General features: G+C 36.3%; 4 protein-coding genes across 5 annotated transcripts; 2 read left to right on the top strand and 2 right to left on the bottom strand.

Moving 5' to 3' along the window:
• Positions 1 to 329: 329 nt before the first annotated feature.
• LOC109147933 (probable inositol oxygenase) lies at positions 330 to 2,933 on the top strand. Its single transcript, XM_019295607.1, has 13 exons — positions 330 to 376; positions 491 to 511; positions 763 to 829; positions 951 to 1,032; positions 1,130 to 1,334; positions 1,426 to 1,485; positions 1,565 to 1,617; positions 1,711 to 1,833; positions 2,291 to 2,360; positions 2,437 to 2,515; positions 2,615 to 2,696; positions 2,779 to 2,801; positions 2,894 to 2,933. The coding sequence occupies exons 1-13, from the start codon at positions 346 to 348 to the stop codon at positions 2,904 to 2,906; spliced, it is 909 nt and encodes a 302-aa protein (XP_019151152.1). The 5' UTR covers positions 330 to 345; the 3' UTR covers positions 2,907 to 2,933.
• A 1,094-nt stretch (positions 2,934 to 4,027) lies between these two features.
• On the bottom strand, positions 4,028 to 5,241 carry LOC109147929. The gene is made up of 2 exons (XM_019295603.1): positions 4,162 to 5,241; positions 4,028 to 4,041 (listed from the first exon to the last, which is right to left on the bottom strand). Exon 1 carries the CDS (start codon positions 5,221 to 5,223, stop codon positions 4,285 to 4,287), a length of 939 nt encoding a protein of 312 aa, XP_019151148.1. The 5' UTR covers positions 5,224 to 5,241; the 3' UTR covers positions 4,028 to 4,041; positions 4,162 to 4,284.
• LOC109147924 lies at positions 5,230 to 12,259 on the bottom strand. 2 transcript variants are annotated; one of them, XM_019295595.1, is made up of 3 exons: positions 10,708 to 12,259; positions 9,676 to 9,683; positions 5,230 to 5,243 (listed from the first exon to the last, which is right to left on the bottom strand). In XM_019295595.1, the coding sequence occupies exons 1-3, from the start codon at positions 12,206 to 12,208 to the stop codon at positions 5,238 to 5,240; spliced, it is 1,515 nt and encodes a 504-aa protein (XP_019151140.1). In that variant the 5' UTR covers positions 12,209 to 12,259; the 3' UTR covers positions 5,230 to 5,237. The 2 variants fall into 2 exon arrangements, with proteins under 2 accessions (XP_019151140.1, XP_019151141.1); XM_019295596.1 differs by lacking the exons at positions 5,230 to 5,243; positions 9,676 to 9,683 and having other exon boundaries at positions 10,112 to 12,259.
• On the top strand, positions 9,280 to 10,855 carry LOC109147855. Its single transcript, XM_019295512.1, has 4 exons — positions 9,280 to 9,451; positions 9,567 to 9,613; positions 9,702 to 9,838; positions 10,717 to 10,855. Exons 1-4 carry the CDS (start codon positions 9,280 to 9,282, stop codon positions 10,853 to 10,855), a joined length of 495 nt encoding a protein of 164 aa, XP_019151057.1.
• Positions 12,260 to 12,550: the final 291 nt, after the last annotated feature.

Below are 12,550 nucleotides of genomic sequence, written 5' to 3'. Positions count from 1 at the left end.
AAGTTCCTCTTTACTCACCAAAAAAAAAAATAAGATTTACTGGTATGGAAATTTTCAAAGAAAATGAATGCAAAAATAATAATAATAATAATAAGAGAGATATTTGATGCATTCCAAAAATATTGGAAAAATCTTAAAATCTTGATCCTAATACTGCCAACAGCTCAAAGCTGAGTCATCCAAATTAATGTATTATCCCATCCATAATTAACCTACTGTTATGATTACTCAATATTCACTTCACGTACGTCATTAATGGACATGCATTCGGATAAACATAATTATTGTATATAAATTAAACCCAATCATCATATAGTATTAGCAAAGGGTGTTCGTGCTGCCAAGATGACTATCCTCGTTCAGCAACCTCAGCCTGGTATCTATTTCAAAGTTCATTTTCCCAGATTATTTTTAGAAAAATAAATTCTTTTGGGCAAATGGATGTGAATACCAACTTTAATTTCCATTGTTTTTTGCTTTTGTTTTTCAGAGCTGGGAATTCAGGAGAAAGGTATAGTGTCTGATGGTAACCAGCCATTCTTATTTTAATTGTTGTGTATGTTGTTTTATAGGTACATGTTTAGGGTTTATCATGCTTATAACCAGGACGTGTTATTATCATCACAAAAATATTGTCTTCTTTACTTTATGCATGCCATTGTTATCGTTAATCTCAACATCAACCATGCATGCATATATTAGTTTATATATATATGGTGCAATAATTATTTTGAAACTAACTGATTTTGGGTGGATTTGCAGTGGCAAAGAAGGTGGAAGATGGTGGCTTCATTGTGCCTGAAAGCAATGCTTTTGGCAACACTTTCAGGCCAGTTATCCTTTGATTAAGATTTCAGTATTCCAACAAGAAATTTAAAATGCATGTATATATGGAATTTAAGGTTATTTTATGTTCACATTTTGATTAGGGTAACTTTATTTATTTGCAGGGATTATAGTGCAGACACTGAAAGAAAGGAGATCGTTAAGGAGCTCTATCGGCAGAGCCACATTAACCAAACCTATGATTATGTAAGATGTTTTTAGTAACATATGCAGTCTGGATAAGAAAGTTGAAAGAAAATGAGTTTTAATGATTATATATATGATGAAAATTAATTAAATGTAGGTGAAAGAAATGAGGGAGAAGTATAGGAAGCTGGATCGGGTGGAGATGAGCATATGGGAATGTTGTGAGCTTCTGAACTCGGTTGTGGATGACAGTGATCCCGATCTTGATGAGCCCCAGATCGAGCATTTGTTGCAGACTGCTGAAGCCATCAGGAAAGACTATCCTCAAGAGGATTGGCTGCACTTGACTGCCCTTATCCATGGTTTGTAATTTAAACCAATGTATAGCTAGGCTAAATATATGCATTCTGGATTTCGATCTAGTCTTTTAAAATTGCCATTTTTATGTGTTAGATCTTGGGAAAGTTCTGCTGCTGCCAAGCTTTGGAGGGCTTCCTCAGTGGGCTGTTGTTGGTGAGCTATCTGTCAACAATATAATGCAACAAAAAAGTTGAAGTTTTTATAATTTTCTAATCTTTTCAAACATTTTTAGGTGACACATTTCCTCTTGGTTGTGCATTTGATGAGTCCAATGTTCATCCGGAGGTTTGTTAATTGTTGTTAAACCAACTTTTATAGTATATGGATGGCTTGATTACAGTCATGAAACTAAAGTCTGTAAACAATTTGACACTGCAGTTTTTCAAGGAGAACCTTGATTACAACAACCCTGCTTACAACACCAAGTATGGGGTTTATTCTGGGGGGTGTGGGCTGGAGAATGTGCTCATGTCTTGGGGACATGATGACTACATGTACTTGGTAAAAATTAATACTTTTTCCCTTTTTCTATTTGAGTGACGAGTGAAACTCACAGTCACTATTCAACGTTGTGAATTGTGCACTGCGCACTAGGTAAACTCTATCTTTTAACCCTTGCTAGCAAAGGACCATTTAGAGGTAAACCAACTGGCTTAAATGATGAAGGCAAGTTGTTATCCAACCTTGTGTACTAGGTAAACTCCGTCCTTTGACTCTAGTCGGTAAAGGATTAATGAGTGGTAAATCAACTTAGTCGGCCATAATTGACCTGATCAAATCAAGAGGGCAAGCTAGTATGTACAACAGTGTGCACTGGGTAGACCTAGTCCTTTGCCCTGTTTAGATTAGGAATTGAATTGAACTAGTAACAAGTCAACAATTTGACTAACTTGGTTGGGATTGTACGTCCCGATATGTTTTAAGTTTTTATATAATGGATTTGGTTTTTTACTTGTAGGTGGCTAAGGAAAACAAGAGTACTCTACCAAATGCTGGGCTGTTTATCGTCCGATATCATTCCTTTTATCGTAAGTACTTTCAATTCTCCCCATTTCTGTATGTGATGTATGTATTTGTAAATAATGTTGTTTTTGTGGTATGAAGCTCTGCACAAGTCTGGAGCATACACACACTTGATGAATGATGAGGACCGCGAGAATCTCAAATGGCTCAAGATTTTCAAGTAAATTTGATCTCTCTGCATGTTCTTCGTTTTTCTTGATACATGGTTTTCTTTCTCCTTTAATTTGATTGTTAACCTAATTCTGGTTTCTATGTGTAGCAAGTATGATCTCTACAGCAAGAGCAAAGTGAGGATCGATGTCGAGAAAGTGAAGCCATACTATGAATCTCTCATTAAGAAGGTGAGTTAGTATCACAAGCAGATTTTTCACGTACTGTCTTGTCACTTTTGGTTTACTGAATTGCAAAGTGTTTGATTGGCAGTACTTCCCAGAGAAGCTCAAGTGGTGAAATTCTTGAGAGATTGGAAGTTATCAGCTCTGCTTCAACTGGCTTTTCCACTTTATGTGTTTCATTTTGGTGTGTTTTGTTATGGTAATTTGGTGTATTGAAAGGGAGTTTAATACTTCCAGAATAATAATAAGAGAAAATTGCACCTCTAGTCCCTAAGTTTTAACCAAGTTCCGATTTGGTCCCTAAGATATGAACGTATCCGAGTTTAGTCCCTCAGTTATTTGCGAAGTGGCGTGTTTAGTCCCCGGTGTTAAAATTCTGTCAACACTTAACTGAAAACTTACAAGTAAATTAATAATTGAAGGGTAAAATTGAAATTTCAAATTATAATCATTTCTTATATCCAAACCCTCATACAACCTCATTCATTTCTTCTTTCTTCTACAATCTAAGGTGTTCTTCTTCCCTAAATTTTGAAATCTGAAATTCTTTTTCCCCAAGTTATGTTTGATTTAAATTAAATTTTCTTTCGAGTTGAATTAAAATATACTCTCAATTGAAAGTAGAAATGAATAAAGATAAAGCAGTACATATAATACATATGTATACTGCGAAATGAAGTAGGACAATTCCAATTTATACCAAAAATATTTATATTAATAGATGTTTAGCACAAGTTATAGCTACAATGATCAATCTTTTACATGTTCAACTTACCTTTCCAACAAAACATGGTCAGCACATGTTATACCTACACTAGACTATATTTGACACGTTATACTGACATTTCAAACAAAAGCAATGACAACACCCTAGTTTGATATACAAAAGACCACAAAAAGAAGTTCATCACTGTCAACCATTCAGTTTGATACACAAAACACCACAAAACGAGGATCATCACAGATTCCTGACAAATTCATCCTACTTCTTTCTCAGTTTTTGCTTGGGGTGGAGTTGTTTCCTACTTTTCTTTGTAGTTGATGTACTTGCTTTTTCTGTGCTCCGAGTATCAAGTGGGGCAGCTTGAGATGTCCTTATAGCCTATTTAATCAAGTAGACATATTAGATGACATATTTAATGTATTTAATGTACTATTCATATCTCAACTAACCATTTCTACCGGTTGTTGCACACCGGAATCCACATTCATATTTTTTTGTACATTCAAGGGATGCACACTGGAGTCCATATCTACAGGCTGTTTTCACAGTTGATGAATTAGTACGAGTGTACGACTTAAACAATTTGAAACTTATTATGTATTAAAAATGTACCTGTTCTTGTTGCTGCTGCTGGTTAAACCCTTCAACAGTAGATATAGTTGTATTCTATAACAAATATACATAATAATTGTTAGAAAAAAAATATTAGCAGTATATTGAAAAAAACAAAGTGAATTCTTATATTACCTCTTTGGATGCCTTGCATCTTCTCTTGTTGTGTCCATGTTGGCCACAAAGTCCACACTTTTTCTTTTCTCCTATCCTTCCAAGTTTAGTCGGCACATGTTCCTTCTCAATAGGATCTTTCCTTCATAACTTTTTAGGTCTTCCAGGCTGGGGCTTATATTTGGGAGGCAAGGGTGGTGGTGCTCCTGTTTTTATCCATTGATCTGAAGATGAGATGGGCAGAATAGCTGGTTCATAACTCTTCAAATAAGCCTCCACTGAATAAAACCAATTTGTATACTCTATAGGATCTTGACCATTTTCTGAAATTGCAGAAATTGCATGTACACAAGGAATGCCTGTCAAGTCCCATCTTCTACATGAACAAGAACAAGTGGTTAAGTGCACCCAAAACAACTTCAAATCATCATCCTCAACCTGCCACCATTCGTCATTTGACTTATAAGAAATGTAGCCACCTATTTTCTCCTTGTTTTGTTCAATGCTTTTTACAATCTTTGGACAAATCTTCATAGGATTGTTCCTCATCTTATCCCTATTACGTTGCATTCTTTTCATAAGATATATTCTTAAACACTCCACCATGGTTATAATGTGTTTGTCTCTAGCATTCAAGATTGAAGAATTGAAGGACTCACACAAATTGTTCAACAACATGTCGGACTTAGTAGATGTGTCAAAGAAAGCTCGACAGAAATGGTGTGGAGACCTTTCACTAACCCACTCAGCTGCCTTTGGATTTAACACTTGCATTGCCTCAATGTGCTGCTTAAATTCTGGTTCTGTAGTGGCTTTGCAAGCTGCCCAGAATACTCTCTTAAATACCTGACCCCCAAATCCATCTTTGGTGAAATTCTGGTGAAGATGTCTTACACAATTCCTATGTGCAACATTAGGTAATACCTCTTCAACAGCTTTAACCAATCCTTTTTGCTTGTCAGATATGAATGTCCAGCCATAAGGGTTACTATGAATTTCCAAATCAGATGCAAGGAATTGAAGAAACCATGTCCATGTCTCTTTTGTTTCACCTTCTACAACTGCAAATGCTATTGGAAACATGCAATTGTTAGCATCTACTCCTACTGCAGCTAGAAGTTGTCCTCCTTTTTGGAACCCCTTCAAATGACAACCATCAATTCCTATCAATTGCCTACATCCAGCCAAAAACCCTTGTTTACATGCTGTAAAACAGACATATAATCTGAGGAATCTGCACCTACTACCTTCCCTATCAGTTGTGTCTAACTTCGTCTTAACAGTTGAACCCGGATTGCTTCTTCTAAGCTCTTCACAATAATCCCATAACATGTTAAACTGTTCTGCTTGCGTTCTAATTAATGATTCCTTGGCATTTCTCCTTGCTCTATAAGATTGATACTTAGACACATTACATCTAAATGTCCTTTTCACTTTCCTTTGGAATTCCTTCCTACCCCAATTTTCATTATCTTTAAATTCCTCCTTATAATACTTAGACAAAAACCTTGAAGTTATAGTTTTGTTCTTTTGTTGTGCTCCACAAGTATGTTTACCAAATGACTTTATGGTAAATGGACAACTTGGGTTACTCCTTGAAGCAAAAATGACCCAATTGCAATGGTTTACTCTACATTTTGCTTGCACTCTCCTCTTGTCATTCTTGGTGAACTTAACTGATTTTTTGTTCACTGCTTCATGCACTTCTACAACCCATTTAAATTGAGAATTGCTACTGAAAATCATGCCAACTTTGTAGTTAAAATCATGCTTTTTCTCATCTCCTTCCCTATAAACCAACAAATTATTTTCACCTTCAATATCTGAGCTTGAACCAATGCTTCTAAGCTCATCTTCTGATTCCACCCAATCTTTCTCCCCTTCTAGATCAATTTGATTTAATCCAACAGTAAGAATATTAGGTGTGGATGAATTGCCAACATCAAGATTTTGATTTAATCCAACAGTAAGAATATTAGGTGTGGATGAATTGCCAACATCAAGATTTTGCTCATCATCACTACCATCATCCATAGACTCTGAACACTCTTTCCCCACAGAAGCTGATATCTCAGTTTCACTCCCTTTCACTAGTTCATCTGCATTTTTAATCAATTCTAATAGTGATACATACAAATTAAAGCTGTAATTTATCCCTAGGTAGAAAATAACATCAAACATTTTGCATGTTCAGTAGAGTTATTTTAGGATTTGGGTACACATCCTTGTCACTTGAGATTCATACCAACTGCTAAGATTCTTTAACTCATAAATTTTGCTAGATAACATAGCCAACTAGACATCTTAACCATATATGAGACAAAGAGTGAAAGGATGCTACATTGACAGAATTTGGGAAAGATCTTGAAATCTATCTATTATGTTTGACAGATTAGGCTAACTTCTCCATCTTTAATGGCAATTATATTGTATAGAAGAGCTATGTGGATGGGTTCAAATAAGTATGCTAATTTAACTCAGACATAGACCCTAGCACATTCGCACAACAATAAAAAAAAAAAAAACAGTTTTAGCAGACATACATACATGGCTTTACAGACAAAAACCACTTTAGTAGTAAAATAATAGTCATTCCTCCTCACATGGACCACACATTCACATAAATACAAAAACTGAAACATGGACCCAGCATATTCGCACATCAAAAAACACAAAAGCTCAAAAGTTATTAAACTCTGATTTCACAAAAACACTTACAAGTGGGTGGTTGATTTGTGCCCAACAAAATTGTAGAAGTCATTGTAGTGTAGGATTTGTTCTCCTTCTAACCTGCGAAGTACGCTTTCGTCCCCTGCTTAAGCTTCGAATTCTTCTTTCTTACATTGCAATTAGGTTTCGAAATTTGGGGGAAGGGGAAGGGCGCTGACTATATGTTGTCAAATTGGAAAATACTCCGTATGTTTTATTTTGGGGGGAAATGGGGAATGGGTTCTAATAAATAAAGATGGGTAATAAGTTATTTAATTATTATTTTACTTTTTTACCCCTTAAATTAACACTGTCAACAAAACATTAACGGTAGGGATCAAAAACGCCACTTAACTCATAACTGAGGGACTAAAAATGGATACGGTCATAACTCAGGGACTGAGTCATCACTATGATAATAACTTAGGGACTAAATATGCCATTTTCCCTAAGAATAAATTAATAATGTATGGGTTTGAACCCCCCATCAGACAATCTGTTCTTCTTTTAAGTATTTTGAACTTCTTTATGAATCTGTGATTTGTTGTTTAATTTCTCTAGTTTGATATCTAAGCTGTTTGTCGCAGCGGACAACTCAATTGATACTCATATAGAATTGCAGTTACATTCAAGATTTTGTCTTTTTTTTTTTTTTAATAATTATATTCCTAATCCTTATTTCTTTTATCTCCCGGGCATCTTCAATAGTTTTATTCTTGCACAAAATTTTAAGAGCCATGTAGTAATACACGCGCTTACTAGGCGCTGCTGGTGCGCGTTAACCTAACCCGCACCAGTTGACTTCTTTTGTTCCTTTTAATAATACTGTGGGCCCATTGCAGGAGACAAAAAACTTGGGTCTCCTGCAAGGACCCCATCCTTTCGGCAAATTATTGTATGGACCATGGTCCACACAATGTTATGTGGACCATAACAAAAAGTACATTTTTAATATATTAAATGTACATTATTTTTGTACTGAATGTACATTATACAATATAATGTACACTCAGAACAAAAATAATGTATATCCCCTGTATACAATATACATTATTTTTATATTGAATGTACATTATTTTTGTACTGAATGTACATTATTTTATAGTAGACAAAATATGGTCCATACAACTTGTGTGGACCATGGTCCACACAATAATGATTGCATCCTTTCTCTCTCTCCCTCCTCACACTGCCACGTCACCTATTGTCTCAAAAATTTCACCAAAAATCATTAATAGAGATGACTTTATGCAACTTACATTTTATATTTGTGCTTTTGTGTTATTTATGCTTACGGATAATGAGTAGTTCACATAAAAGCTAAGGTTAGGGTGTGATAATCAATTCAGATCGAGTATTGCATAAAATAAAATACAATAAAAATTTTGTCCAACTTAGAATTTTTTGATATTATAAAGAAATTGTGTCTTTCTCTTTGTTAATATAATGTTTGGTGCACAATATTCATTGACATATTTTTGAGGAGTTATTGGTCACCTTGAGAGTCGGACCAATAACTCCAGTCACTAGTTGCATAATCAATTAATCATCAACATTTCCCACCATGAGAATAAGAGAAATAGGTGTTTGATGCTTCTTGTGTTTGATATTGACATCATGAGGGCAAGGTGATATCGTGTCCAAATTCTTAATTAGTTAATTAACATTAAACTTGGATTTTGTATTGCCTAATTTATATTTGATTGTTATTTGCCTTGCTTACTATTGTGCTTACCATTGAAACCATATTATGTTTTTCTTAGCTTTTTGTGCATTTCCTATGGCTAGTGACTAGTAGAATTGTTTTTATATGACAAGTGTCATAATCCCTAACCAAAAGTGCAAAGTTCGTGTTGTGATCCTAGCCAGTAAAGGAACACAAGGAAGTAAACCAGTCTAGTTGCACATAGCTGACTGGAGGTCGAACTTGAAATCTTGCGATTACCAAGTCAATTGTCAGACCAACTTGGCTAAGATTACCCCTCCAAAATCACTATTCGTATGATATGGATAAGGCAACAAACACAATTATATATGGCAGTCAAGTTCATTTCATGTCATTTATGGACAACTAAACAATTGAAACCAAAAGTCTACATATATGCATACATTAGACAAAGATGATTATCATGTCTCATGAATTATTGTTAAGGACTCCAAGTTTACAACTTTGTTGGGTAAGAACATTTTGAGTTACCTATAAAACCCAAACTTCACTAACTGCTTCTTCACAACTACAATGGTCCCCACAGTGGGCCACAACATTTTGGTATGTCCAAGCTGTTATCTTAGATTGCAAGGATAAGATTTTAGCTTCAAGTGGAGGGGATTTTGGAAGGGAAAAGTCCTGTGAGTCTCAGGAGGATTGGGATTTTCCATATTTACTCTCCCCTGATGACTTAGAAAGAAATAAAGAAAGACAGATTCATCATGCTGATATCTGCTATAAACTATGTTTCAGGAGCACTATATGTAAAGGGAGCAGACACCCGAGAAAGACGAAACATTACAGGAAGAGTGAAGGCGCAAGGCAGGAGAGAGCTTCTCTTTTCGACATTAGCAGCTGTCGAAATCAGTGACTCCAAAACCGAGCTTCTTAACAGTAAACTAAACTATCTGCTCTGTGTATATTCTCGTGTTTCACCGTTACTTCTTAGCTTTGGCCTTTGGGTTCGTGTTTTCTCACGTTTTAAAACATTGGAAACGCTTTTTGTCAGAGTTTTTAAAGAAATCTGAAGAGAACAAGGAGAAAAATGACAAGGAGGTCAGCATTTCTGGGTTCATTTACACTTTCAAGAAACTATTTTCTGTCTTTCTTTTTGGGACATTTTTCTGATTTTTGTTTTATGCAGAGGCTGGAGAGCTACTATAAGCGCAACTACAAAGACTATTTTGGTGTGTTAGAAGGGACTCTGAGGCAAAAGTTGGAAAACAAAGAGCAAATTTCTGAATCAGAGCAGAAGATTCTTGAATGGCTTGACAAAAACAAGTAAATTACTATGACTAGATGTAAGGGAATATGTCTGTTCAGATAAATCTTGTGTTTCGAAGCAAAGTTAAAGCATTTGAAATGCAGAGATAGAGCAATCAAGAACATTGGCACCCACGGTTTTTCCCTCATTCTGCTACTTCATTTCAATCTGTGTATTTGCTTTAATTTCGGGTTGGGTATTGATGAACTACAAGCTACACAGGAACACCAATTCTTGCACACATTTAACAGGAGCACAGGCATTTGGTACAGAAGATAACTAGATGATTACGGAGAGAAAATGATTCTGCAATTTGCATAAACAGTATAACACAAAGGCAATCCTAATCGTAAACCACATAATATCTTTTGGCAGCTAAGAGAATTCATAATCTGAATTGAGAAGCAATGTCAGTAAATGACCAACCAAACTTAGTGTCACTATGAATCCAAAATTGATTTCTTATTCTGTTAGCGAAAAAGATAACTGAGATTTGGGATCTCAAGAATAATTAGAATATACTACTATGTTAACAATACCTGCCAGATATAATGAAAGAATTTGCAGTTATACCACCCCCTTTTGCACAATTGCACCTTCCTTCCTATGGTCTCTGCCTCTCCCTGATTTCTCTACGTTATTTCCAGCTATAAACAGAAGATTCATCCCATAAGTGCTCACTGATTGAGCAAAAGTTTTGAACTTTTAGTTGGGTTTGGTCAGTTTATCCACAATCAGTGGGAAGCCATTCACTTCTTTCATGATTTCATCCACTTACGAGAGAAACTCATCTGCAGCGAGTATAAATAGTACTGCTAGGTTCGATCAGTAAACATAATACATTGGCATCTCCAATACTCAATTTTCTTCGAAACTTATTTAATATCCTCATCAGCAAGATCAATGATGCCATGTATATGGTCAGCAACAATCCGTGCTACAAGCTGAGGAGAGAACTTGCTCGTCATATCAACACGAGCTTGCTCTCCTTTGGTTTTGGCCTCTTCGTAATTGGTCATTACATGCCTCATTAGCATTTGCAGCTTATCAACAGATGGCTCGGCCCACAGGTGCCCCTTGAATGGCCCTTCTGCAACTTTGCTGAATGTATCAACGGATAACGGGTAGCTATTTGCATCTGTCATGTACTCGGTTGGCCCTGACCAATTCGTGGAAATCACAGGCAGTGACATTGCCATTGCCTCGACAATCGGCCTACCCCAACCTTCTCCTCGAGATGGCAAAACAAATGCATTTGCCGCCTTGTAAAGCCTTGGTATATCAACCTGAGCTATATGGTCATCAATCACATAAATTGGAGGCCAACCACAATGGGGTTCTTTAAGATCAGACCTTTCTACATACTCAACAATCTTGTTTCCAAAATCTTTCTCGGTATGATACGGATTAGTCAACAGAAACAATGCAACACCATCATCTTTATCAAACTCTCTCAAGTAAGACCTCAACAATACATCCCATCCCTTTCTATGCTCCCATTTGAAAACACTCAAGAAAACAAACTCTTTCTCCCCCGAATTCGATTTCCCCAACACTAAACTCCCTCTTGCACCAATATCCAAAGGCTCATACTTGACTGGATCAAAAAACTCCACATCCACAGCCTGAACAACCTTAACAACCTTCAAAGGATCAACCCCGCTTCGCATAAATGTTTCCACATGAAACTCAGTAGGAACCCAAACATAATCCATATTGTTACACCTATCCACATGATCAGCAGTAACCCTATCAGTTTCAAACATGGTCCTCCCAATCACAGCCTTGAAATACTCATAGCCAATTGGAGGGCATGGAAGGGTCTCAAACAAAGGAGGGTACCAAGCCCCGGGCTCACTATGACAAATCACAATAGTCTCATCTAATCTACACTGAGTCTGATGAAGCTGAATGGCTAAATTTCTCATCTCCACTGACAATCCTTCCCAGAATTCAATATTTTCAAGATCGCCGTGTTGCTCAATTCTGAGCCTAAATCGTGGGGATTTCTGGTATTCATGTAAGGATAAGATGTATGACCAGGATTCTGAGCTGTACCCACCTCCTGATAAGAAAGGAGCCATCCATAGCACGCAGTGAGAAGGTGTGGACGCGGTGTTTGAAGGGGTCTGGTTTGGGGTTCGTATGGTGGGGGGGCTTGTTTTGAGAAAATTTAGGAGGTGTTGTAAAATGTTGGGGTGGGGGGAGAGGATGGATCTTAAGAGGGAGATCTTGTAGTGGTTTGTTTGAGTGATGATGGCGTATGAAATTGCTGACAAGAGTACCAGGACTGAGAATAAACTGAAGAGCTTCGAGGTCAGAGGCTTCGGTGGTGATGGTGGCGACGGCGGCGGTCGGTGAAGCTCTTGGCTTTCTGGTGTATTCATCGTAGAGTTGCTCAGCTCTAACTCTCAAAGTCGCGATAGAAATTAAACTAGCGAATATGAATTTTGGTGCTACGAGTATTACTAAGATGATAGTTTCAATCCACCTATTAATTTTAGGGAAAATGACACTTTTTCCCTCTGAGTTATATACTTATAGCACTTTTTCCTCATGAATTATTTAAGTGGCTCTTTTTTTCCTAAAATGTTAAATGGACATATTTACCCTTAAAATAAATATTTCATTTATTTTTCTTCTCCAATAAATTATTACTATAATTTGGTTCAAACCAAACAGATATTATAGCAACCAAACCAAAATATTTCAATTACAATTTAGAATCA

The sequence above is a fragment of the Ipomoea nil genome, unplaced genomic scaffold, assembly GCF_001879475.1.
Source record: "Ipomoea nil cultivar Tokyo-kokei standard unplaced genomic scaffold, Asagao_1.1 scaffold2036, whole genome shotgun sequence".
Classification (NCBI taxonomy): Eukaryota; Viridiplantae; Streptophyta; class Magnoliopsida; order Solanales; family Convolvulaceae; genus Ipomoea; species Ipomoea nil.
This window is presented reverse-complemented; position numbering and strand designations above follow the sequence as displayed.